At 48.4% G+C, this 27,530-nt stretch overlaps 2 protein-coding genes across 2 annotated transcripts; one reads left to right on the top strand and one right to left on the bottom strand.

Annotated features, from left to right (window-relative positions):
- Positions 1 to 310: 310 nt before the first annotated feature.
- rnf38 (ring finger protein 38) lies at positions 311 to 20,091 on the bottom strand. Its single transcript, XM_067250938.1, has 14 exons — positions 20,004 to 20,091; positions 18,211 to 18,901; positions 9,569 to 9,615; positions 6,150 to 6,352; positions 5,946 to 6,019; positions 5,616 to 5,911; positions 4,923 to 5,087; positions 4,507 to 4,677; positions 4,099 to 4,260; positions 3,901 to 4,004; positions 3,667 to 3,754; positions 3,217 to 3,338; positions 3,013 to 3,112; positions 311 to 2,752 (listed from the first exon to the last, which is right to left on the bottom strand). The coding sequence occupies exons 2-14, from the start codon at positions 18,830 to 18,832 to the stop codon at positions 2,690 to 2,692; spliced, it is 2,217 nt and encodes a 738-aa protein (XP_067107039.1). The 5' UTR covers positions 18,833 to 18,901; positions 20,004 to 20,091; the 3' UTR covers positions 311 to 2,689.
- A 5,323-nt stretch (positions 20,092 to 25,414) lies between these two features.
- On the top strand, positions 25,415 to 26,776 carry zgc:195282 (uncharacterized protein LOC100192223 homolog). Its single transcript, XM_067250911.1, has 4 exons — positions 25,415 to 25,535; positions 26,131 to 26,225; positions 26,373 to 26,427; positions 26,577 to 26,776. Exons 1-4 carry the CDS (start codon positions 25,493 to 25,495, stop codon positions 26,621 to 26,623), a joined length of 240 nt encoding a protein of 79 aa, XP_067107012.1. The 5' UTR covers positions 25,415 to 25,492; the 3' UTR covers positions 26,624 to 26,776.
- The last annotated feature ends 754 nt before the right edge of the window (positions 26,777 to 27,530 follow it).

The following is a 27,530-nucleotide window of genomic DNA, read 5'->3' as shown; positions in this document are numbered from 1 at the left end:
TTGATTCGATTTGAGCATTGCATGTACAGGAGAAATAATGCCATCGCGCCATTAGATCAACGTTTTAAGACTGACATCTAGTGGCTTATTGTAAGAACTGCACCTGGAACTCTCATGAAACCACTAGAAGCAAAACCCAATGGTGGAATTATAGACCCGTTTAAAAACGGTTTCCATAGCGCTTTCACACACAGCTAAAGCCTTTGAAAGAAGGGGTGCTTAAACGGTGTACTTGAATAAAAACCGGAGAGCTAAACAAAAAGATGAACGATTTAAAAATGAATGCGTGGGGGGAAAAAAAGACAAGGAGTGGAAGAGGACGTTATACATTTATTATTGGACCACCCTTTGAAATCCAAAAAGACAAAAAGGAAAGGGATTAAAAATAAAAATTCATTGCACTACTTAGTAAAGCATTACTAGTGATAACTCTCATAAAAAATTTACAAATGTTTTGTTAAAAATTTCATATCAAGCCTTCAAATGATTTTGGTTACAGATATCATACATAAAAAAACGACATCATGTTAAATGATATATAGTTGCGTGTACTTGAACAAAATAAAATAAAAATAGATTCTTAACATCCCGACAAAAAAAAAAAAACATGGCGGAAATATCAACAATCAACAAAATGAAATTCAGTTGCTGCATGACGGTTGAGTATTCTTGGTATATATAAATAGTGAAACGAGGTAACTGCTAGTGTACTGAGCAGGAGAAACACTAATGACAACAATCCTATGACACAAAATGGACGCTGTACATGGCAGTTACAACCATTGTCATTCGCCACTTGGGTAAAAAAAAGAAAAAGAACTCAGCCACGGATATGACCTCTTGACACTGGCCTATAGAACACTGGTGATTGGTTTGGGGCAGGGAGAGGGGGATGACCCCCCCCTCCCCTTTTCAATAAATTTAGGTGCAGTAAGTCTGACCTGGAGTCAGCCGACAGAGGCAACGCCAGCTCTGAGAACGGTTATCTGTTAAAGGCATCTCTTAATAAGACACTGCGGGTGCCTGTCTCACTCTGGTGTTTAAATACACTGTCCTTTACATAGCATTTGTATGACATTCTTCAAAGTTTTGTTTCGATTTTTAGAACAGATCACAGAAAAGGGGGGGTAAAATGCCGGTAATGAATGTGACGGATGGATGAAGAGGGAGTGTGTGTGAGGGATTTAGATGCAATCTAAGGAGGGAAGGGGGGGGGGGGACATAGAGGAAGAAAGAGAGACAGAGTGAGGTCAAAGGTGTGTGAGTGAAGTGTTGAGGCAGTTTGACAGATGCTGTTCAGATGCGTGTGTGTCACTGGGACCAGAGACAAAGACTTCTCAACCAACAGGCACAGACATACATCCAACCTACAAATAATGCTACCATGCTACATAACCCAAGGTCACATTGTGCTCGTTTGTGACTGAAATCAAAACTCTAAGCATTCCTCACCAAACTTGTACACACCAGATGAGAAAGGGAGGTGAAAAAATAAAAAAATAAATGTAGGCTTATTCCACCAAGCACTGGTTCATGGAATACTAGTGAATAGCAAAGTTAAACCACTCCCCTTTTCACCACATGAAAATAAACCTGTGAAGTGAAACCCACACCAAACCACACCAACAACTAAGACCTCTAGGTCTTGAGTGACTACAGCAAACTCATCCCACCATTCGTCCCAACACATTAAGACCTCGGTGACAGGAGCCTGCTCTCTCTCTCACTGTGACTTGGGGGCAGCCATCTTGGTAGGGTCAGAACTCTGCAGCAAGGAGAGTGTTTGGTCGAGTGAAAGGTTGCATCGCAAGCGTAAGCTTCTCCTAAGCGTTGTTTGGCTGAGGAAAGGAGAAGGAGGAGACAAACTAAAAGGAGGGAGTGATAAGGAAGAGACAAGCCGAGGCTAAGTGAACACATGCATTCTATCCTTCTGGAACTACACTTTCAACAATCCTCCTCTTTCAGCCTCTTCCCCCTCTACAAAAACTCTTCCTGTGTCAGCGTGCAGCCTCAGCCAATCACATTGAAGACAGACATGAGAGCAGGAAGCCAGTGTATTGTACCACACATACTGTATAAATAACACGGAAGAGTCTCAATCTCTCTCACGCACACACGCACACTCACAAACACACCCTTTTCCATTCTCAATCTTCATTTCTTTTAGTTTTACATATGTTTTCGGCATACAATAATGCACAACTGTCGACCACTCAACTGCTTAAACCAGGAATGTTAGTACACACACACACCAAAAGTAAATAAACAATGCAGTTTGAAAAACAACAACCAAAAACAACAGGATCCCGAAACAGGTGATCAGAATAACAAAAACAAGAATTTAACTCAATCTTTGGACTTCCAATTTTCCATTAGGTTTGTGGTAAAACTACACAGTTTTTCAGTTCATTGTGTTTCTGTCCGTCCTACACCAGGTGGCTTGAAAGAAGTCCATTGTGGCAATGATCATGGTGATTGTGGGAGGGGCTTGGGACATTTTTTGAGGGATTCGGTGAATGAGAGAGAGGTGGAGAGGATTCCGTCTACTCTTAGGTCATTGTCCCACCAGTCTAACATCTGCCCTTACAGGATGGGTTTCCTCTTGTGTTGGTGTTGGGGGGAGGGGGGGCTGATCCCTGGGCAACTGTCCAGCAGGAAGCAGGAGGCTGGAGGGCAGGGAGGTCAAAGGTCACTCGGAATCCCTCTGAACTTCTGAGGCATCAGCCCGGCAGATAGGACAGGTCCTGTTGGCCTGGAGGGTGAAGGAGGAAAAAGGATGGAAGGAGGGAGAGAGGGGGGAGGGAGAGATAAAAAGAGAGGGAGGGACAAGTCAAGCCCTGAAATGTTGCCATATGTCCACTCTGCCACCTATTTCCTCTGGAGATCAACCTTCTACTCTCTGAGATAAGTTGAGTAGTCTCTCACAGCAACAACACATTTGAACACCAAGAATTATATGAACAATCATTTCATAACTAGGAGCTTTATGCTTTCCGGGTGGTCCCAACTCACCTTAAGCCACTTGTCCACACACTTGGCGTGGAACTCGTGGTTGCAGGGCAGCACTCGCAGCAGCTGACGGGACTCGAAGTCGCACATACACACCACACACCTGGAACGCAGGGGCACGGTTCACACACACGCGAGAAAAATGACACCATGCACGGACACACACACAGACAGACAGAGACACACACCCACAGGCGTGGTACTTACAGGGTCTGTTCTGACTGGTGGTTGTTGGGGTTGAAGCGGTAGGAAGGCAGCTGCTCGATGTCAGCCTTGGTCAGACCGCGAGGCTTGGCCTCTCCCAGGCGCTCCGCCAAGTTCAGCAAAGCCTTAATTACAGAGGTCATGGGTCAGACTGGAGCTATGTAGAGTAATGGGCCCATTAAGTATTCTGTTCTTGATTAGCTTCTAGGCGGTTCCAAACATTAAGTGTGAGGGGTATGCATTGTCATACCCCTCGCATGCGTTACCAAAGCTGTTTGTTTACTACGGTGTTAGCAGTAGCATTGCTGCTAGCTTACTCCAGGGTTGGCAATAGCTTTGTTGTTAGCTTACTACAGTGTTAGCCGTAGCATTGCTTCTAGCTTACTCCAGGGTTGGCAATAGCTTTGTTGTTAGCTTACTACAGTGTTAGCCGTAGCATTGCTGCTAGCTTACCTCATAGTTCTCCACTTCCCCATCATCCACGTCCAGCTCTAGACTTATGGTAGTTGGACCCACTGTAGGAGCCACAGGAAGCATTGACCTGAGAGACAAAGATAAAGACATATCACGTCACATATTCAGATGGATTTTCTCTGTAATATTGACAATACATTGCATGAGAACAGCCACTCGACAGGAAGAAGGAAGTACAGAACAGCCACTCGACAGGAAGAAGGAAGTACTTACAGGAAGTAAGGCAAGAAGCTGGGGTGGTAGGGTGGCGGGGGAACCGTCTGTTGGGAGCGGTAGCGCCGCCCCGTGATTCGCCGAGGCATGAAGTGGGGGTAGGGCTAGGGAGCGGGAGGAAGGGAAGGGCTTTAACACCATCCAGATGATAGGAACAGATACAGGTGTGTGTGTGTGTGTGTGTGACGGAGTCCTCACCACTCCGAAGAGCTCCTGGGGCAGGGGGTCGTGCGAGAGGAACTGGAGGGGGGTGGAGGGGGGCAGGGAGGACGGGTGGGGAGCCCCGTGGGGGTAGTTGAACCCCCCCACCGACAGGTGCTCCCCCAGGAGCTCCACCTCGTTCTCAATTCTCTGTAAAGGCTAACACACACACACACACACACACACACACACAGAGTTGACAAAGGGTTATTATGTGCTTTCGAAGGAGATCGTGGTGAAACTCTATGCTGGTGTAGAAAAGATATGTTGTTGTTTACAGGTGTTTTGGACACGTCATGCTAATCCTGCATCTCTACTCCAGAACACAGCAGTGCAATCTTTGTACTGAAAGTGTGTGTGTGAGTGTGAGTGTGAGTGAGTGAGAGAGAGAGAGAGTTGTCTCACCGATCGGGGCTGTTGTGTCTGGAAGGGCAGGAAGTGCCCCGGCGGGGGCAGATGGTGGGACGGGTGGTGCGAGAGGTGGGGGGGGTGGAGCAGGAAGGGGGGGTCGCTGGAGAGGAGGGAGGGAAAGGCATAGGGGACCGGCAGGTGCTGCACTGAACAGGCCTGCAACATCTGAGAGAGGGACAGAGAGAGAGACAGACAGACAGAGAGAGACAGAGACAGACAGACAGACAGAGAGAGAGACAGAGAGAGAGGGATTTATTTTCCAAAGGTATAAATTACATTAATGATGTGCTTACTACATTTGGCCACAAGAGGGCAGGCTTAACCAACAACTTACAAAAAAAAACTACACAGAGCCACAGAACAATCAACACAGAACCTTTTGTAAGCGCCTGACGGCCACACACACTTACCGGGTGGTAGTGCTGTCCGGTGCTGAACACCATGCTGCAGGGGGGGACCTGTGGCTGGGAGGAGCAGGCCTGGGGGAGGTGCTGCCCCGTGCACAGGGGCGGGGCTAAGCCGTGGGGCGGGACCGGGGTCACCGTGTACGAGACAGGGACGGTACCCTGCTGCAACTGGAGGAAGGGAGGGGGAGGGAGAGAGAGACAGGGAGAGGAAGAGAGACAGGGAGAGGAAGAGAGACAGGGAGAGAGAGACAGGGAGAGAGAGACAGGGAGAGAGAGACAGGGAGAGGAAGAGAGACAGGGAGAGGAAGAGAGACAGGGAGAGAGAGACAGGGAGAGAGAGACAGGGAGAGGAAGAGAGACAGGGAGAGAGAGAGAGACAGGGAGAGAGAGAGAGACAGGGAGAGGAAGAGAGACAGGGAGAGGAAGAGAGACAGGGAGAGAGAGAGAGAGACAGGGAGAGGAAGAAAGACAGGGAGAGGAAGAGAGAAAGGGAGAGAGAGAGAGGGAGATGGGGGGAGTTTAATCCACAGCATGAATCCACCCAAACACACCCCAGTGACAGGGAGCGAATTATAATTATTATGTTTGATAGAATAAAACAGTTATATCCTTCAACGACATCAGGTAAACACGTCCCTTTTATAACAACCAGGAAGAATACCAATACACATACAATGCACTTTGTGACACACACACCTGTTCATGCAGGTCCATCACCATGGCACCCTGCTGCTGCGTGTGGTGAGCGTGGGCGGCCGGGTGCAGTAGCCGCGGCGACAGCGCAGGGGGGTGGAAGGCTCGAGGCTCCTCGGCGCCCCCGCCTCCGGAAGGCTGCCCGCCGTAGGCTGACGGGGGCTGGTAGCCTGGGTGGGGCAGGGCGGAGGAGGGGTGGTGGGAGAGGTGAGGGTGGAGGGGTGGTGGCGGTGGTGGGGGGGGAGACGGGTGGTGGTGCAGGCGGTAGTTCTCGTCCTGACGGAGGTCGGGTGGCAGACCCCCCCCCTCCTCCTCCTCCTCCACGAGCCCCCGGAGGGGAGGGGTGGTGGGGGGGCACGTGGCGTGGGGGGCGGGAGAGGCGGCCACGCTGGCGTCGGGCCGGTGGACTAGGGAGGGAGGGAGGGGGATGGAGTGGAAAAAAGGCGAGAGGGTCATTCCTGTGTTCAACAGACCTCGAAGTGCAGTCAGTCACACACACACACACACACACACAGCAGGTTCAGGGGCGTGGCCTACCTCCGTCGGTGGCGGGCGGGAGTGAGGCAGCGCTCCGGGGGGTAGTGAGGGGGGTGGTGGGGGAAGGGGTGCGGCCTCCGGCTGGGCGGCAACTCCCAGGGCCGCATGGGGGGCGAGGGGGTGGAGGGCGGGGCCACGGAGGACAGGTCCAACACCGATTGGCCGGAGAGCCGTTGGCGCTTGGGACTGGGGCTGTCCTCACTCTGTAGGGAGAGAGAGGGGGGGGGAGAGAGAGGGAGAGTGTGATTATTTCCATCATCCATTCTGACACATCCATCCCCATCACCGTGGTTAAGCAGCACCCCCTTACTCGAAGATGGGATTGGGCAATAAGACACTACCCTGATCACCTCACTCATGGCATTGTGTGTGGGTGGGTGTGTACATGTGACGATGACATCTCTGCAATCCATTACCCAAGAGATCACCATCACTTTCAGGAAGTGAACTTTCTAGCACGTGAGCACAAACACACCAATGTTCTGCCCTGCTAGTCACACACACCCTTGGAGATTGGGAAAGTCAGTTAAACCAGTGAAATGACACACACACACAGCTACTTTTACTTAACTGTAAAGAATCATCTCCCCTAAACTTAATCCACTCTGAAGTGAGTCACTTCACTTACAGGAAAGTGCTCTCACAAGCAAACACAATCTTACCATGAGCGAATCATACTACACATACCATAGTCATCTGCGAGTCAGTGCATGATGAGACATCTTACTCACACACACGGTATGAATAACATGAAGCCAACACACCCTTCACAGAGTAGGATAAAGACAAACACACACAAGCATGTGGCTCATATGGAAATAAAGGAAGTCGTTCAACGCGAGTCAGACATTCTCAGACACACTCATAATCAGACACACACACACACACACACACACACACACACAGTTTCAATTTGAGGGTGGCAGGACACGTTGTAACGCAGTGTGATAAACTGACTCAGCGGCTGTGACTTTAACGAGGTGCGCACGCGAGCGCGCACACACACGCGCGAGCGCGCACACACACCATGAAAGCAGCATGATAGCTAACAGGAAACAGCTGGGGAGCAGGCTTCACACACACACACCATGCAGACCACTGCCTTTGGTGCACCAGTTCTAGTGCGAGGTATCTCAGCCAGTCAATTTCACCACACACACACACACACACACACACACACACACACACTTTCTCAAAGACGCATTTGAGAGAAGAAAAAAAGCCTACTGAACAGAAACCAAAGACAGATCACACATCGGGAAATGTGTTTTTAAGCTCGGATTCAAATAGTAGCCAACTCTCTGGAGCTCCCCCAGATTGATGCCAGCCTCCTCCAATCCCAGCTGACGCCCTGTACCCTCCCTCTCCTGGCATTGGGCAGACCCCAGTCTGGCTCCGGTCAAACCCCAGTCATAACAATGACCTCAGAGACAGTGGAAGACAGAGATGGAGGAGAGAGATGGGGGAAGAGAGAGATGAGGAACAGAGAGAGAGATGGGGAAAGAGAGGGGGGGGGGGGAGAGATGGAGGGATGTGGAAGTGGGGGGCGGAGGGGGCTGCCTGGGGGCCCACTAGACCCCTAATGACTAAACAGATTTGAGTCAGAACAGCGTTATACGCCATGACGCATGTGTGTGTGTGTGTGTGTGTGTGTGTGTCTAGGCAGAGTGTAAGGCACCATGCCTAAACATATGCCCCTGGGGGGACCAGTGTGCCCATTCTCTCCTCACCCCTCATATGACCAGGCTAGTACACCCATGCCCCAATATCCACTCCAAGCACCCCCTCTTCCCCCCCCTTCCCCCCGGAGGATAACCAGTCTGCCCATTTTCAGGCCAACATCCCCCCCCCCCCCCCTCTAACTTCTCAAGACCCCAGTTAGAAATCTGAAGGGACGTGGCAAAAGTTCAACGAGCAGAAACCCACCCAGGCCTGTCTAAACCCAGGCAGGCACCAGGCCCCTCCCCTCACCATCACCATGAAACTTTGATGGGCCTGTCTGCCAGGGTTGGAGTGGGGTTAGGGGGGTGGGCCCAACCAGACAAAAGGGTGGGTGTGTTTGTGTGTGTGTATCTTCAAGCAGTGTGCCTAGCTAGTCCTATTCAAATACAGTTTATAGCACGCGCACACACACACACACACACACGCCAACACAACAGGTCTGGGTGCTTGTTGGTGTCTCTCCAGCAGCTAAAGAGGAATAGACAGGAAAAAATACACAGCCTCAGTTTCATCACACACACACACACACACTCACACAACTGCTCTGCACTTATTACATTTTGCACTGTTCCTTGTGGGCTGGAAACACAAACAGCACACCCTCTTCTGTTCTATTGCACGCCGTCTACAGTGTGTGTCTGTGTGTGTGAGTGTGTGTGTCACACACACAGGAAGTGGGGAGAGCAGCTGTTCTGGTTTCCCCGTCAACACTGAGAACCAAAATATAGAAAGGCATGGTCACACAGCGAGCATGACACACACACACACACACACACATCCTCTCGTACACACAAACACACACGTTAATTAGACCCACATGCATGTGCATGCACACTATTCATTCTTACACACTCGAATTGTGTCGTCTACTTGAACTGTACATTACATTTAGTCATCTTGTAGACAATTATCCAGAGCAACTTACAGTAAGTACATGGACATTCTCTCTCACACGCACGCACTCACACACCTCTTTTTCCACCCTCTGCATTTCAAAGCCTATTTCTTTTCCTTAGCCACCGTTTCCTTCTTCCCTCCCTCCCTCCCTTCCTCCTTTCACTCCCTCCCCCCAACAGGGTCCCCCAGCTGGAGCTGAAATCATTAGCACCTCCTTCCTCCCTCCCTCCTTCCTTCCTTCCCCACACCTCCTCCCTCCAACACCGGCTTCTTATCATCTTCCACCCCTTATCCACCTAGCCTCAATCTCTCCATCGCCCCTTGCCTCCTCTTCTCTGCCCTCTGCTGTATATCCCCCTCTCTACCTCTCTCACACCAATTCCTTTCCCTCCATCCATCCATCCGTCCTCAACATCGACCATCCTGACCACCGAGGGACTAATTAGTCCCTCCCTCCAACCACAAACACCCTCCCCCCCCGCCGCCTTTCAAAATGGCAGCTAACAGTTTGTTGGGCTCTTTGTTTTGGCTCTGGAAATGCCTTTTAACGTAACCCTGACAATCAACCAGCTCATCCATTCATACTGCACCTTTTAAAAGGAGCCAATCAATCAGCGAGTACACTGTGTGTGTGTGTGTGTGTCCTACAGAGAACTGCTCTTGGTAGTCAAACAGAGCGATGACTTCACAGCAAGCATGCGACACAGTTCCGCTCACACTGACCGGTGTGTGTGTGTGTGTGTGTGTGTGTGTGTGTGTGTGTGTGCCGTGCACGTCTAGGGTGTGTCCCCTGGCCTCACCTTGTCACTCTCCTCTCCGCAGCCATGGTAGGGTCCTCCGATGGCTCCTGCAGACACAAGCACAAGAACATGGCTGTCAGCGACCCAACGGGACAACACACACCAGGTACAGCTCATTCACTGATCTCAGAGCCGTTTTTACAGTTTAGATTCAATTGGATACAAAGACCAGACAAAACCAAATCATAGCCACCATATTGTTCCAAGCTACTAACTACAAGGCCGAATCATCTTTTAAAAACAACCTTAAAGCCTGTGGATTTCACAAGTGTGTGTGTGTGTGTGTGTGTGTGTGTTGATGGTCTGGTTTTAAACTGTATTGTTGTTATTGTTCTCATACATCTGGGCTCTTTGATACTGATACACTCCACGTCACACACCCTCTCACAAACATGTTGTCGTACTGTTGGGGTATCAGCACATAGAGAGTGACACACACACACACACACACACACACACACACACACACACACGGGTAAACACAGTAATCCTGGATTAGAGAAGACAGCTTTCTGATGACAACACTGGCTGCTTCCACATTAAGACTCAAACTCCCTTTGTCGCCCCCCCCCCCACCCTACACACACATCTTTTGATCCATTTTACATATATATATATACTTTTTTTTTTTTTTTACAGCTTCCATTCTGTTTATTTCCCCCCTTTGCCACAGAGGTCTATGGGGGGGACCGGGAGGGGGGACCAGGGAGGGGGGACCAGGGAGGGGGGACCAGGGAGGGGGGACCAGGGAGGGGGGGACCAGGGGGGGACCAGGGAGGGGGGACCAGGGAGGGGGGACCAGGGAGGGGGTCTGTCCTTGGTTAGTCCACACTCTTTGGTTCGTACTACCTCAAGGCCCCCTTCACTAGCTGAGCCTGCCTGTGAAAGGTTTTACGAATGTTCATTTAGACCTACAGATACAAAGAGAGAGAGACAAACATAGAGCCTATGTTGAGAGGAAAAGATACGGAGAGATGGGGGTGAAAGAAAGAAAGAGGGGGGGGGGAAGAGAGAGAGAGAGAGAGAGAGAGAGAGAGAGAGAGAGAGAGAGAGAGAGAGAGAGAGAGAGAGAGAGAGGATTAGACTGATAAGTGGACCCAAGCAGATCTGAGTGTGTACTAGTACTCAGTAGTGCACTGAGAGCAGGGTACAGCGTGGCCTAGAACAAGGCTGGACGAGGCTAGCTACATCACTATATCGCTATCAGGAGCACACACACACACACAGGGTGGGGAGATTGAGTGCATGTGTCGGGGTTGCCATGGGGGATGGGGGGGTGGTGGTGGGGAGAGAGAAGAGGAAGCAGGGAGGGGGGGTGGTGAGACGGTGGAGAGAGAGTGGAAAGGGGGAGGAGGAGGGAGGGAGGGGTCAAGAGGGAAGACAAAAATGGTAGCAAGAGAGGAGAGGAAGAGGCTAGCGGTAGCAGAGGGAAATAGTAAGAGAAAAAGTGGGATGAGAGAGGAGTGAAAAGATAGAGAGAGAGAGAGAGCAAGCGAGTGAGAAAGAATGAGAAAGTGAGAGGTGTGAGGGGAAAGAGAGAGGGGGAGAGAGAGAGGCAGAGGTGGGGGTTGTGGCTGCCCCTCTTGACTGCTATCGATTTTCTGTAAGCCTGAGAGCGCATCAGCTATTTCTATCCATTTCCTCCTCCCTCCCCTCTCTCCCTCTCTCTCTACACCCAGAAACCCTCCCTCTCACACCTCCTCTCTCCCTCCCTCTCCTTCACCTCATCACCCTGTCCCATTTCCGACACGTTTCTCCACACACCTCTCATCTCCCCCTCACACGCTTCCTGTCTGCTCGTCCTCCGCCTGGCCCTCTCTCTCTCTCCATGCCCCTCCTCAGACGCCCCGTTCCTTGCCCCCCCTTTTCCCTCCATTTCTCACTCTCCCATCCCCCGACCCCCCGCCACTCACTCTTCCGTGTCTCTCTCTCCCTCTCTCCTCTTTTTAATATTGTCCTCCTCTCCATCTCTCCTCTCCTCTTATCAGGCTTGGGCAGAGGTGGAGACAGATCAGAACTCAACACGGTGTTGACCCCCCCCCCCCAACACACACACACACAGGCCTTAAATCACATCTTCACACATTTACATCTAAACACAAATCTTAACGTACACACAGACACCTACACAGGCACCTTAACTCTGTGTCTCTCTCTCACACACACACACAGGCCAACAGCAGCAACATGGGAGTACAGGGCCTAGAATAGGCTGACATGGAATACCTGTCAACCCATTGACTGCTTAACTGTCTAAGAACATGGTATGCTGTGAAAGGGTGTGTGTGTGTGTGTGTGTGTGTGCGTGCGTGCTTCTTGGCTGTTAGGTGGGGAATCCCAATGTAGACTCCACACTAGCCTCTTTTTCTCTCTCTTTCACCTGTCTCTCCCCCCCCCCCCCCAATTCTCTCCCTCACTCCTTCAGAGTGTCAGTAGCAGGTTTCTCAGGTGAAATAAAAAGTGTGTGCGTTTGTGTCTGGGCGCACAAACTCCTTTCTAGCCCACCCAGACTGCTGATAAACAAGGGCCACACACCAACACGTGCACACACACACACACACCACTGGACCTTCTCGTTCCCTTCTCTTCTTTCCCCAGCCTTCACCATCTCTCTCTTTCTCTACATCTCACTGACAGACACAAACTAGCAGGGGGAGAGATGCCTTGAGATTCAAGGCCTGTTCCTCTGGCCCCTTCCCCCCCCTCCCTCCCTCCTTCAGCTTCCTCCCCAAAGCCACCCAGCTCTCTCACACACACACACACACGGCTACCCCCTCCCAAACACACACACCTCCATGCATCACACATCACATAACTGTTAACATAAGTTACAAAGAGACAAGTAGGATATGTGGAGAGAGAAAGACAGAGACACGGAGAGACAGAGACCCAGAAAGAGAGGCCCATAGAGAGAGACCCATCAAAACCACAGACAAAAAGATAAAGCAGTAAATAAACGACATCTAACTTTCAGCATCCACAGAGAAAAAGGGACACCCAGAAAGACCCATAGAGAGAGAGACCCAGAGAAAAAGAGACCCAGAGAGAGAGACCCATAGAGAGAGAAAGATACCCAGAAAGAGGGACCCATAGAGAGAGCGAGAGAGAGAGAGAGAGAGAGAGAGAGCGAGAGAGCGAGAGAGCGAGAGAGCGAGAGAGCGAGAGAGCGAGAGAGAGCGAGAGAGCGAGAGAGCGAGAGAGAGCGAGAGAGAGCGAGAGAGAGCGAGAGAGAGCGAGAGAGAGCGAGAGAGAGCGAGAGAGAGCGAGAGAGAGCAAGAGAGAGCGAGAGAGAGCGAGAGAGAGCAAGAGAGAGCGAGAGAGAGCGAGAGAGAGAGAGAGAGAGAGAGAGAGAGAGAGACCCAGAGAGAGAGAGAGAGAGAGAGAGAGAGAGAGAGAGACAGATACCCAGAAAGAGACCCATACAGAGACCAATAGAGAGACCCAGAGAGAGAGAGACCCAGAGAGAGAGACCCAGAGAGAGAGAGACCAAGATACCACTTTTCCACCAACGTGGAACGGGTTCCGTTCATGCATCCAATTTTAAATTGTCGCAAAAGAAATGTGCGTGCAGTGACCGGGTTACAAAGCCCACTGCTTGGTGATGATCTGGTCATCTCCTGAGCTTCAGAAAAAACTAGAAAGTATCATAACAAAAGAGTAAGCTGTGTGTCGAAGACTAGTCGAAGAGTTGGCCAGGACTGCATGGGTTCACATCAGACACAAGAACAGATAATAAACACAGGGAAAAATGCCCACTGTTGACAATGCATCCTTGATCACAATTGTTCCACTCAAAATTGGTGGAAACGAAAGGCTGGTTCACTGGATAGCATCGAGGTTCCAAGAATCCTTAACGAAAGCGGTTCAAGACCCGGGGGTAATATGGTGGAAAAGAGGAAGGGGGGAAACAGAGACAGAAAGACCCAGAGAAATACCCCGAGGGAGAAAGAGACCCAGAGAGTGAGACAAAGAGAGAGTGTTGTGGTCTGAGTCTCTCCCTAACTCAACATAGAGGCAAGAGGGAGGAGAGATGCCAAAAACAGGAGCCTCCCTCCCTCCCTTTTCCCCCTCCATCTTCTCACACTCATTCACCTCCCTTCCTCTCTTCTTCCTTGAGTGACTCCAACTTACATTCACTAAGCTCCTGTCAGTCCCTCCATCACTACCTCTCTTCCCCCCCCCGCACACACACACACACACTCCCCCCCCACTACTTTCCTAACACATCTAGACTACTACCCCTCTTCCTTCCCTCCGTACTTTGCAAGGGAGATTGCCTTCTCCAAACCCATCCCTCCCAACTTCCTGTCCCTCCCCTGCCTGAGTCCTCCCCCCCATCCTCCCCCCACTCTCCCCCTCCTCTGCGGATCCTGTGAGGGAGAGATATGGGGTGGTGGGGGGGGGGCACCTGTGGCGAGCAACCAGGGATAACCTCGTTGGGGGGTTATTTTAAGTTTAGGGGGGAATCCAAATCTAACAGACGCACACATTTTTTCCCATGACGTAACCCCCACCCTTTCTATTTATTTGAGGCAACAAAGTCGCAAGTGCCCCCCACCCAAAAAAGTGCCACATTAAAAGCGGTTGCCAGGGCCAACGGGACAAAGGAAGTAAAAACAAAGCCTCCCTCTTTGCCCACTTTCTGATGGAGGAAAGGAGTGAAGGAGGACAAGGACATGGAATAGGACATGCAGGACGAGGACATGCAGGACGAGGAAGAGGAGCGTCCTCCAGCCACTCCCAGAGATCCATTAAAATGATCCCTTCCTCAAAACAAAGAAGAGGGAGGAGGAGAGAAGAGTGCGTGAAGACCGAGGGAGGAAAAGAGAGACGAGGGCGTCTCTGGAGGGGGAGAGAGGGAGAAAGAGATTGAGAGGGGTAAAGAGAGCATGAAAGCCCGTCCACCACTATAGGATAGACGGGTAGTGGAGCATAGGAGAGCAGTCCTCCAAGAGAGAGCAGGAGGATAAGAAATAAAGAGAAGGTGATGGAGAAGAAGAAGAGGGAAAGAATGGGCGCACACTGGAGGAGAGGGGTGGAGGAAGGGGAAGGTAGACACATCATTAGCTTTCATGCCCGGCGCAGGTGACCGGCGTGGGAAGAGGGGAGGCGGAGGGCATCCTTCCCTCTCGCTCTCCCTCTTTCACCATCTGAAGGGCCAAGCTACTCAGAAAACACACAGAACTGTTTAAGGTAGGCGTGTGTGTGTGTGTGTGTGTGTGTGTGTGTGTGTGTGTGTGTGTGTGTGTGTGTGTGTGTGTGTGTGTGGGGAAGGGAGGCTCCCACGAACCAGCTGCTTCCCCAAACCCACCTCCCCCCAGGCTAGTTCTCATAGGGGGGGGGGGTGTGAAGATAGATATAGGGTTGATCTATGGGAACTATGGGTAATATATAGTGTATCTATAATGTAGCCTATGTTCTGGATGTATGCTGACCCAATGTTACTGGGGTTGGACAGGACAATCCGATCAGAACACACACACAGACACACACACGCAGACACACACACGCAGACACACACACACACCTGTTCCCACTTCAGCTGGACGCCAGATCTTTTGATACCCCGTCTCTGTGTGATGCTCATCCAGACAGGGCCATTGTAGACAGAACACTGGCACACACGCACGCACACACACAGGTCCTACCTAGTTCCTCATTATACAGAACAAACAAGAAACAACAGACATTGTGTGTGTCTACATACGGATGTACGAGGTTCATAAAACATCCTTAGTTCACAGCAGTGAAACCGTGAGAGACTGTGTGTGCACATGTGCGTGCGTGTGCACGTGTGTGTGCACGTGTGCGTGCATGAGCACGTGACTCTTTTGGACAGTCCCTCTCCTTTCAGGATCGAAATCCATTTAGATGGAAATACAATACACCCATTTCAGCCATCAATGCAATTCTACATGTCATAGCTATTGAACTACAGCCTCCAGGGTGTGTAGACCCAGGATCCGTTTGAGGTGACCTGGGGTTATTATGGGGTGTGTGAGCACCGGTATCTGACCAGTTGGCCTGGCTTACAGCCTAGAGAGGAAGGTGAGGGGGGCATGACATCACTCTCCCTCCTCCTCCTCTTCCCCCCTCTCTCTCTCTATCTCTATTCCACAGATCTATCATCCCACCTCTCTCTCTCTCACACACACACATCCGTGTTTTTTTTCCTTCCTCTTTTTCCTCTCGCTCTCTCTTCTAAAGCTGATAGGTCTGAACACCCTTCAGCGGTTGGAGCTGTAGAGGCCTGCTAGCCTTTTACCCCATGTCCATCACACACACAGCTTGCCTTTCTCTGCTCACCCACCTAGCGAGGCCTCATGACACAACCACTGCTAGGCACCCTGAGGGGTGAGAAACCAGAAAGAACTGTGTGTGTGTGTGTGTGTGTGTGTGTGTGTGTGTGTGTGTGTGTGTGTGTGTGTGTCACTGCGAGCCGCTTTCTTTGACACTCACTCTCCCAGACAGGTATTTCCAGTCCCAGGCTCCATTCAGTGCTGCTCACAGCTTACAATGCCTGCACCTGAATACCGCAGCAACACACACTGTCACACGGACCCACCGTCGCCAACACACACGTATCCACCACATTCACGACACACACCTTTTAAAGAAGCCCTGAACTAAACCAAGAAAAGGTCACAGTATTTCATGTGATATATTTAGACCAGAACATGCAGTCTAATGAAAATTTATAAAAACATCAGGTTGATGTGTGTGTGTGTGTGTGCCTAGGGAGGTTGGTTTGACTCGTCTCTCCCCTAAGACCTTTGACTGAGTCCGAAAACCTATCCGCTGTATTTCCAGTTTCCTGGTTCATTGCACTGGACGCAGTGTGTGGTGGGATGGGTTCAATACCACACACCCGACCAATGTCTGAATGGAGAAAAACACCTATGTTTGGATTTTAGATTGCACAGACAACACAGCGACACATGCTTCACTACTGGGGCTTCATTTCCCACTCAATAAAATCCCCAAACTCAAACAATCCAACTGAACGACCCCCGCCCCAACCGCTACCCCCTTTGGCGGTTCCAGCACCCACAAAAGAAAGTCGTTCCCCACATGTTCCTCGGGCAACGAGAACCCATGCCAGGAACATTTTTAACTAGAACTTACAGAAAAACATAAAAACCTGTTGCTTCCTCAGTGACGAGTCACCCTTGTGTGTCACACCACGCATCACCGCTGAGCAACTGATCTTGGGTAGGACGCACGCTGGTGTTGATGACAACAGCCCAGATACAAGGGTTTAGGGAGTCAGATGGCTGAGCGGTTAGGGAGTCGGGCTAGAAATCTGAAGGTTGCCAGTTCGATTCCCAGCCGTGCAAAATGACGTTGTGTCCTTGGGCAAGGCACTTCACCCTACTTGCCTCGGGGGGGAATGTCCCTGTACTTACTGCGTCGCTCTGGATAAGAGCATCTGCTAAATGACTAAATGTAAATGTAAGGGTTATGGACAAAAAGGGGAACTGGGGACAGTCAATGCAGGGCTTTGTTCAGGAGACCTGGATAACAAATTGAGTTCTAACAGGAGTCAACCGTAAACAGGGATGCAAAAGGAAAGAAGGGACAATGAAACACAGACACAAAATCACAGAGGGCATTCTAGTCTTGTGTGTGTTGCATCTATGGGATATAATTATCCAAATGGCTGACATTGTGTCCAATCAAAAAGGTTTTCAATCCACAGTCTCCAAATTATTTTGCGGTTGTTCCAACACTAACACACCTGAATCCACCCATGTCTGATTAAAGACATGCAAAGCTCATTAGCTGATTAGAATCAGGTACGTGTGTATGTAGGAGTAGCACAAAAATGTGATTTGGAAAATCACTTCCAAGTTTATATGGCAGTGCCTATACAAGTAGGGCACTGCTACTTAGTTATAACTGGCTTTTATGATATTATTAATGCTTCATTAACGGTGTAGGTCTAAGCTTTGGCTTGTTCGTTTAGTATTAAGCCTTTCAGGATATAGGCTGTAGACCTCATCTCTCTGCATTTTTGTGTCTCTAACTTCATTCCCGACAGAGAGGTCAATCCAGTGCATCTTGGCAGGATCACCCACTCAGCCAAGTTAACTGTGTGCGTGTGTGTGTGTGTGTGTGCGCGAGATAAAGAGACAGGGACAGAGATTGTGATTGCCAACAATACCTTGCATGGACTCCGTATTGCACCCTTATGGCCAGAGAGGGGAACACACTGACACTTTACAACAGTTCAGCAGGTTCTCTCTTCCTTAACAGTAAACACATGACAAGCTGGTGCCCACACTGTTTCATGTAGATTGTAGTATGTGTAAAGCAGCATGGTAAGATAATGCTCGGTGGCAACACATAAAAGGAGCTGCCTAATTGGAAAATAACTAATGTGCAGGCGTAGGCAAACACACACACACACACACACACACTCACACACACATTACCATGCCAACCATGATACACACCATGCCCGTTCCATTTTCAGAAGCATATCCCTAGCGCATTAAAACAGCTTGACTTCTAGCTACTGAGAAGCCTATGTGCTTATAGGCAGCACAGAAAAAAAGAAACCAGTTTTCCTAGCTTGCCAGGTCAAGGGTAGAAGGGTAGGGTGCACATAAGAACGGAATGAGCTTTGAAAGAGCTGTTACCTGCTGCCGAGATGCGATGCGTTCCAGCCAGCCCCGAGTGCCTTGGAACACCGGGGGAGACGTTAGTTCCTGGGGCTCGCTGGTTCTCTGAATGGTTGCCCTGAGACCCGAGCGGCGCGCACCCCGCGTTGTGCTGCTGCTGCTGTTGCTGCTGCTGCTGCTGTTGGTGGTGCTGGTGTTGGTGGTGGGTAGGTCCCGTCCCCCCGCTGGTGTTAATTCCATTACCGATCCCACCTCCACCGCTCACGCCGTACTGCTGGTAGTATCCAGACCGAGAACGCGATCGAGTCCTAGGAGGCTCCATGTTAATTTGTTGAGGTTGTTGGTAGAGGTGGGGATAGAAGATAGAGGCGGCAAGTGGGGAGGACGTGGGAGGGGATTGCGGCGGACAAACGTTGGCGGATCCGGGCGGTAGAAAGCCCCTAGCGCCGCTCTGGCTGAAACTGTAGCTCCCGAGTCCTATAGCCCCCTCCGCGCCCCCGTATTCTGTTCGCTCCGGCGACTCTGCCCCCGCCTCGTCACATAAATTACCCCCTTTAGGCACGGGCTCGGGGGTGGCGGGTAGCCGGGAGTAAATTCGGGGCTCCTGAGTCGTTGGTTGACCAGCGGCTGCGATTGGCATTTCCTTTCGGGGATTTCCTTTCTTTCTGTATCTTTTTTCGCTTTCCGCTACAGAAAAGCTCTTTCAAAACTGTTTAAAAACAAAAGAATGAGCTGTAGACACAATGCCCAAATTAATACAATAACAACGCGATATATGGTGATAAACTAACAATGTAAAGCACCCCTTTGTAAGTGGCAATTCGAATTATTGTTATTTTTAAACAAACGCCTAACGTTTATCTCTTAGGAATTCAACTCGGTCAGAATATTGTTTTGAATGCAAATCCCACTGAAAGTTCAACAAACAAGCAACATTGCTAGTTTCTCCCCGATTTCCAAAAGTGATGCGTTGATGGTTACAGAAACTGAGCTCATCCTTTTCCGTCAGTCTCGTGTCGGGCGAGATAAGTCCTTTCAGAAAATAAAAAGTCGTTCAATATAACTTTGGAGGTAAAAGAACAAGTTACAGCAACTTTAAGAAGTTGAACTTATCTACTAAGTACGGATAGTCAACTTCCGTAAATCATTGTTAAATCTCGGGTTTGGCTACAACTAAACTAGACTAGCTGTCTAGCATGCTAAAACACATTGGAACTCGATAGCCCACAAACGAGTTTTAAAGAGTTAAAATTACGTAGCATTACGTTGTGTATGTAAAATGCGCCCACTGTATCTGCGTAGAGCTATATTTTTACGTTCAGTTTAAAAGTTACTTTAGCTAATTCGATCGCCAAGGAAACTTATTTTAACCAGCCTGCGTAACGACGTTAGCTTGTTGGCTAGCTAGCTGGTTAGCTAGCTGAAGAAGTCAAGGCAAGAAAGCCATCTACTGCTGTCAACCCCTCCTCCCCCGAACTACACTAGTCTACAGAGAAAGATCCCATTGCTTTCTAACCACCAACGCCTAGAATTAGTATTCTTTGTGAGACAATAGCTGTCGAAAACTTACTGTCACTTGCGATGTGTACTGAACCAAGATTTGGTATGCTGTCCCATTGAAAATAGTACCACTTAGCCCGGCCAGAGAGGCAGACAGAACGCAAGCAGGATGGTAAAGTGGTCAACCTCAAATTACAAAGAAAGAACACGGCTAAAATTAATGCGAGCTAAAAGTAGGACCCCGCCTATTCGTCTGGATTGCAAGTGTCTCTTTTTTTTTTAAACTTGTTCTGGTTTCTGGAGTGACTTACCTTCAATGTGTATTCCCCTACAGTACTCCCTGCTCCGACCTCTCGATAATATTCGGAGCCTTGTGTATGTATGCTCCCCGTGTTCGCTTGGTGTCAGCGTGAAATGTGACAGACGATCAACGCTCAATTCAGGTTTCGACCAGACCTAATGAGTAGAAAACAGACTATGTGAAGTGTTCGCAGCTGTTTTCACACGTCCTTCCTACATTCTAACGTGGATTAGAAGGTTACAAAACTCGCCCGATAAACATCGAGGGTGGAGAATTATAACTGTTATCAGCTATGATTACTACAATCTGGTATTTCTAAATGCATATTTACAAACTGTATCAAACAAGGGAACTCCTCCTTGTAAGGTATCAACGCTCGATTCGTTTTGTCTAGTAAATCAACCGCTATGGTGAGATGCAGAAACAAGGCTGAAAGGGGATTTAAATTATTTATTTACAAGAATTGCCTATTGCAGCCTAGTACCCTAAGATAAAAAATAAAAATACTTGATTACGTCAAGTAATCAAGTAACAAATATCAAATACATGTTGTGTAAATAACATGCAATATCTGATCTTGTCTTAAGTGTTTTAAGGATTTCAGAAATAAACTAAACAATTCAACCAAAATACCAAATCTTTCACAAACTAAATAACATTAAATATGTTTCTCTGTTCTTACAGAGAATCGTAAATGATCATAATTCACAGACATGCTTCCAAAATGGAGGCCTTTAAGAAAGCTTTTTGGCCATAAGCGTACAAGATTTCAGAGTACCAGATAACTAATGTGTATGTACAGCAAGACCACATCCCTTTTCTTTAGGAACGACACTCATCTTATTCTTGTCTTATTTATTGTAGGTGTCTTATTAAAACTTGCTTTCACATTTTATTGCTATAGTTTACATAATGAATTAATGACTGAAAAGGTGTGGAACAACACACACACACCACCAACATGCAAACACACACGCACACACACACACACACACACAGACACACACACACTAAAGCACCCAACCCATCTCACCTTCTAAACCCTATTCCCTTTTGGTTTTGTTCTCTCATTTTACACACACTCGACCCTCCCACCTCAATGCACACACACCCCCACCCCCCATCCTCATCTCATTACTCCCTCTTTCCTTACTTTGATGATATGCAAATATCCCTCCTCCTCTCCCTCCCTCCCTCCCTCTCTCCCGCAAGCAAGCAGCGAGCCTCCACACCCCCCCCCCCCTACACACACACACATACACAAGCACACACACGCACGCATACACACACACTGGCTAATGCGCTGTGGCAGCCTGCGTCCGTCGACAGGCAGGGAGGATCAATTTTTCACCCAGTGTGCTACCGATATTCATAAGATAAGGCCGCAAAGAGAGATGGGGGAGGGAAGTTGAGGCTGGGTGAGGGTGGGACAGAGAGACAGTGGGGCAGATTGGAAGGAAGCGAGGTGATGGAGATATGGAGAAGGGTAGAAGGATAAAGATCGGCCAGGGGGAGACAGAAAGGGGGAGAGCAGGGGAGACAAGCGAGGCAAGGGGTGAGGAAGCATGGTCGTCTCTGGGGTGTTTGTGGTGGAACCGGCAGGGGGTGGAGGAAAGAGGGTGTACGTAAGTGGGTTAGGGGCAGAGGGATAGGGGGATGGGGTGGTGGAGAGAGAGTCAGAGGCCTCTGGGGGGTGGGGTTAGGGATAGATCGGGTGGAAATTAGGGGGGGTGGGGGTTCTGCTGACGTGCATGCTCATTGGTTTGTTCAAACAGCGCGGGGGAGGGGCAGCCACGACCATGCACTTGCCAGCTGTATGGAGGGAGGGGAGAGAAACAAAGAGAGAAAGAGAGAGGGGGGGGGATGAAAAAGGAGGGTGGCAGAGACAGATATGTGTTTTAATATTGATATTCTGCCCTAATTAAATCCCAGCCTAAGTGACGGAATGAGAGCTAGGTTCCATGATCAGAGATAAGGCTACACCTCTAATACAATAGCGCACTGCTTTGTTGAATGGGAGTGTGTGCGATGTGGCTGTTTTACCTAGGGGTCAGGATCCACAATTCAATCCCACTTGAGATGCAATCAAGATAAATTTACCTCCCCTGTTTACGTCCTTAAGATGGCATAACCAGTATAACAATAGGGTTAGAGTGTTCTCTATTATATCATAATTCAGTTTCGTTTTTTTATTAGGCTCAGGGAAAGGCCATTATCTCTATACCTTTTATTTAAATTTCATACATGTATATATCATTTTACTATAAAATAAAACGTTGAGGATATTTTTTAATGTATCTTTTTGGAAGCCTCTCTGTGAGCCTGTGGAGAACGTGTGGTGGGTCGTGGAGAAAGAATAGACATGCCAACACAGATACTAGAGCATGTGTTCAGCCTTGCCACAAGCTTGCTCAACCAGTCTGTACAAAGAAGAGAGAGAGAGAGAGAGGGGGGGGGGGGGGTCGAGGGGGGATAGAGAGAGAGAGAGAAAGAGAAAGAGAGAAGGAGAGGGTGAAAGAGGGAAAGAGAATTAGGGGGAACTGTCACAAAAGACATAGACATACAAAGAAATCCACACCATCAGTTACGAGCAATAAGAGAGAAATAAAGTAAAATAATTAGGGAGTAACAGAGAAGAAACAGACAGATAAAGGGAGTCAGACTAATTCAGACAAGACAGGCAGAGAGAAGAAGGCAGGGAGAGAGAGAAAGAGAGAAAGTAAGGGATGAAGAAGGGGAGTTGAAGAAAATGAATTTACAGCCAACGAGTGTGAAGCTCAGCCATAATGGAGCAGTGGGACTTGGCTGTGGCGTGGACCCTTGGCTTGGGGGGGTGGCGGGGGGGATCTGAGGCACAAAAAAGAAGAAAAACAACTGAAAAGGGCAATGAGCTATGCCAAGAATGCATGGACAAGAACCAACACATTAGAACCCTTCCTTCGTTCTATCCTTCTCTCTCCTGTTAGTAAATTCACAACAATAGACAGTGTTCCCCCTCTAAAACCGTATTGACGCATATATCAACACATCACTGTACACAGAAAACCAACAAAAAACGTATTCGAAGAAACACTTCGAATACGGGGTTTGAATTTTTATTTTATTTTTATGCAACTTTCTTTGTTTCTAAGTTCTCTCCATCTTGGATCAATTGTGTAGCATGATGACTGTAAGCATAACAGAAGTTTCAGAAAATGTGGCGGCCATGTTGTTTTTGTGTCACATCCTGTGGGTGTATGGTATTAGACCCTGTGTCAGTATGTGATACTTCCCTGCCAATGTCACACAGGGTATGTGTGTATGCATGTGTGTGTGAAAGAGACACGTCATATGCCCTGTTTTGGGTTAGCTTGGCACCCCACCTCAGCCGTATGGAGACTTGAAAGTTGCAACTGATTCAGCATCTGCTTAATTTATGCTGTTGGCTGTCACACACACATCCAGTGGTCTACACATAAACAAAGACTTGGCTGTCAATGCTATCAGAAGGACCAGGCCGTTCACATTAACTAATCGTGGACTAATAGTTCCTGTAATCATATCACTATGTGATGCCATGAGGGGATTTGAGGATTTGGCAGATTAATGGTGAAAAACAAGGCCTTGTTGCTCAGTCTTTTTCATCCGTTGATATTCTAAGTCTGGGATTAGTAGTCATCAGATAGCTTTGTTCCACACTGGAAGCAACAAAGGGGACGTTTCTGGGAAACCTCCCCCAAAATGGCTTCTAACAGTGAGCCTATATCCCACAAAATGGCCTACAAACCTCCACCAAGACATCTTTGTAGGTCATGTAAGTTTTCGTTGCTTACCATCAGATGTGATTTTAACATAGCACATAGTGACACAACAAAAACCTTCAAAGTTTGATTTTTGACAGCATTTTCCAACTGCTGTATTACATTAAACCTGGTCTTAGCTTTATAATACTGGTCAGATATACCAGTACTGCTTAGCCAGCACTGCAGGACTAAAGGCTCGGGTTGTAGCCCCACTAACCCAAATCCAGGCTCTGTGTCCTACCCTGGCCCATTAGGGGAACTATGCAGGCCAGCAGCTGAAACGTGATGAGTGGGTGTGAGTGGGAAGAAAGGGAATCCGTCCAGACCTCTGGAGGAGTGTGTGTGTGAATGCGTGTATGTCTCTCTGTGTGTGTGTGTGTGAAGGAGAGAAAAGGGAAGCCTTCCAACCGTCTTTTCCTGAGCCTCTTCCTGTGTCTCTTCCCCACAATCCAGTGCGACGACAGCGTCAGTGTTTGGCTGCAGCCTGATCCAGCCCAACCAGGCGAGAGGACGGAGAGAAGCCAACCCCTCATCCCCCTCTCTCTCCCTCTCTCTCTCTAATTTTCTCTTACCTTTCTCACTCCCGCTCTCTCCACTTTTTCTCTCACCACTCCCTCTCTCTCTCTCTCTCTCTCTCACCACTCTTTCACACCACCGTCTCTCTCTCTCTCTCTCTCTCTCTCTCTCTGTGTCTCTCTATTGCTCAGACACCCATGTCTGTATTGGTTTCACACACACACACACACACACACACACACACACACACAGAAAGAGTGGGCCCTGTTTTCATCCTCTCTGGTAGCTTGGCAAAGAGGAGCTGAGCATGTGCTGAGACTTTTGGCAGTTTACTCGATGCAGCCCAGGAAGTGAGATCCTCTGGGATATGTGGTTTCTTAGCTCACTCTCCTTCTTCCTGCATCCTCTTTCTGTTTTTGGCTCTATTTTTTTCTCACTCTCTCACCATTCTTTTTGCACAGAATATACTGCTCGTCAACTGTCCCACTCTCTCTTTCTCCCTCTTCGGTTTTTCTTTACTCTTTCTTTTCAGTCTGTGTGTGTGTCTAAGAGAGAGAGGTCAATGAGATAGAGAGAGATAGAGAGGAGATGGAGGTAAGGAGATCGAGAGAGAAAGGAGACAGAGAGAGACAGACAAATCGATGGACACAGATAGATGGAGGGAAAAAGAGAGACAAAGAAAGGGATAGAGAGAAAGAGAGTTTGTCAAGATAATGTGTTGGGTTTCTCCTTTCAACTAAAGGCACAATGCAGCACTTTTAATCAGTTTAAAATTAGGGTGAAAGAGAGTAAACGAAGAGATAAAAGAAATCGGAGCTGCTGACAGCTGTGGTCTCTCTCTTTTTCTGTCTCTCCTAGTCTGTTCTTGACTTTCTTGCTCTCTCTCCTTCCTCAGCAGTTTGCAGTTATCTATCTTATGTAACACGGTTACATTTACATCCCCTAACCTTTTTTATTAATAAACACTCATAACACAATCAAAACTAGATTACCTTTTTTATAAACCAAACAGATTTTTTTTTTAATGTCATTCACCACATCCTGGTTTTTAGTTTGAAAGACAGCGCATGTACAGATAACTGTATTTCCTGGCAAGTTTGGTCTGTTTCAAAACTCACTCTCTGTCTTCTACTCGTACAGGCACACACACACACACACACTTAGTTGTGTTCGACAAGCAGCTTAAATTACTTTTTGCATCATGGTCGGCTACTGTCCAATCTGTGGGAAGCCAGTCTACTTTGGTGAGTATTGTGTGTGAATAGTATGTGTGGACAGAATATTTGAGCATGCAAATCTTTGTGTATTGGGGTACCCATTCATGTGAATGTACACACATGCTCAAATATGTGTGGAATCAACATTGTTTTCCAATATAATTTTTTACTCTTTCTGCAAAGTGAAGGTTTATTTGTGAATTGTATTTGTCATTGACCTGAACTAGAGCTTTTGTTTGTTTCGAGAAAGAAGCAATACACAGGATGTTGTCCCACTCTCAACTGCCATATGAGACACACACACACTGGGGAGGAAGTGGTTGTGTCTTAAAGAACCAAACATGGTGTACTTTCATACACAGGCCACGCTCCAGAACTCGACCTCAGTCTCCTCCTTATTCTCTTCTCCTTTTCTTCCTCTCACCTCCGCTTCTTTGTGCATGACTTTGTTTCTTCATGTTGCTTCTTTGTCACTCAACAGCAATTGCGTAGAAAGAAACAGACACATTTGTAAAATAAAATTGCAGGTGTCTTAACCAAAGGTTTTGGCCAGTTTGACTCACAAAACAAACTACCTAAAATCCTGACTGGATCATTTTGTCCTCTCATCCTATTGGTCCAGGTGAGAGAAAGAGGTCTATGGGGCGGGACTACCATCCTCTGTGTTTGAAGTGCCAGACGTGCAACAGACAGTTGACAGCTGGACAACATGCTGAGGTGCAGACACGCAGACACACACACTTGGACTTAGGATCACAAAACAAACACATACACACCGACTCGCTTTACAATAGATTTGACGTCTATTGATGCCACATTTTCATGCATATTTCATGAACTATTTTTCTATTCCGTGTGTTTCAGCATGATGAAAAGCCATACTGCACCAACTGTTATATGAAAATGTTTGGTCCAAGAGGTATGCCTTCTGATGTCTCTGTTTACCAATAATCATTTCAACATTGATCAGATGATATGCTACTGTATGTGTCTGCATGCCCAAACAGTGTCTTCCGATCTCTCTCACTTCTTCCTTGTTCTCTCTCCCTCCCCCGTACCCCCTACCAGGCAACAGGAAGTTGGTAACATATTGCCATGCAGGTGCCTTCTCTTAGATACCCAGGCAAACCTAGGACTCACAGGAGAAAGCCCATGTAGTATGTTGAAGTAACCTCTGACCTTTACATGTGTTATAGTATCCTTATCTTTATCAATTAGTCATAAATGTATGTACAGTTATGTATGTTTTGAATAATAAAATACCAGTTTCATAGCCTGAGGCACATTTTAAATTTGTGAAAACCATTTGACAGTACACACCCTGTATGCGTGTGTGGTTATGTGGGAGGCAGGCTGGGGGAGTGGGCTCGTGTGCTTGCACATGCGTTTCATCACACAGCGATTGTCTTCTCAGGTGCACAACTCCCAGAAAATATTCAAAATACCACTGAACACACACACACATGCAGACAGTAGAAACTCAGGTTTCTACTGTCACAGGTGCACATACTCACACCTGCAGCCTCACTATGAACGTTGTCATCTTTCTGTCATCAACCAAAGCCAGAGTGACAAAAAAAAGAGTTGTGAGTGTGAGAGAGAGTTGGAAAGATTAAATGAGTAATATGAAGAGATAAAGAGAGAGAACGTGAGAGAGAAAGAGAGAAGAAAAGAGGTAGAGAGACAGAGAGAGTGAAGGAGATGGGGTAGGGGTAAAAGGATGGAACACAGGGAGGGGGTGGTGGTTGTTGGCAAGCTAGCCCCTGTCTCATGCCAGCGGAGTCTGCTGGAATGGGCGCTAGAATGAGACAGAGGCAGAGTTGGCAATGCACGCACACACACACGGCTGGGTGCCTTGAACTGCTGCAGGGGCCTGTCACCCTACAGAGGGTTAGGCACACGGATTATACACACAAACACACACACAGTACATACACAGAATGTTACCGTTGCTGTTGCTTGTGTAGTCTGTGTTGGTGTAGTGCTATACCAGTAGCACCTTCTCTCAGATATTTGTCCTTG

The sequence above is a fragment of the Osmerus mordax genome, chromosome 14 (genome assembly GCF_038355195.1).
Source record: "Osmerus mordax isolate fOsmMor3 chromosome 14, fOsmMor3.pri, whole genome shotgun sequence".
NCBI lineage: Eukaryota > Metazoa > Chordata > Actinopteri > Osmeriformes > Osmeridae > Osmerus > Osmerus mordax.
Note: the sequence above shows the minus strand (reverse complement) of the source record. Positions and strands in the feature narration are given on the sequence as shown.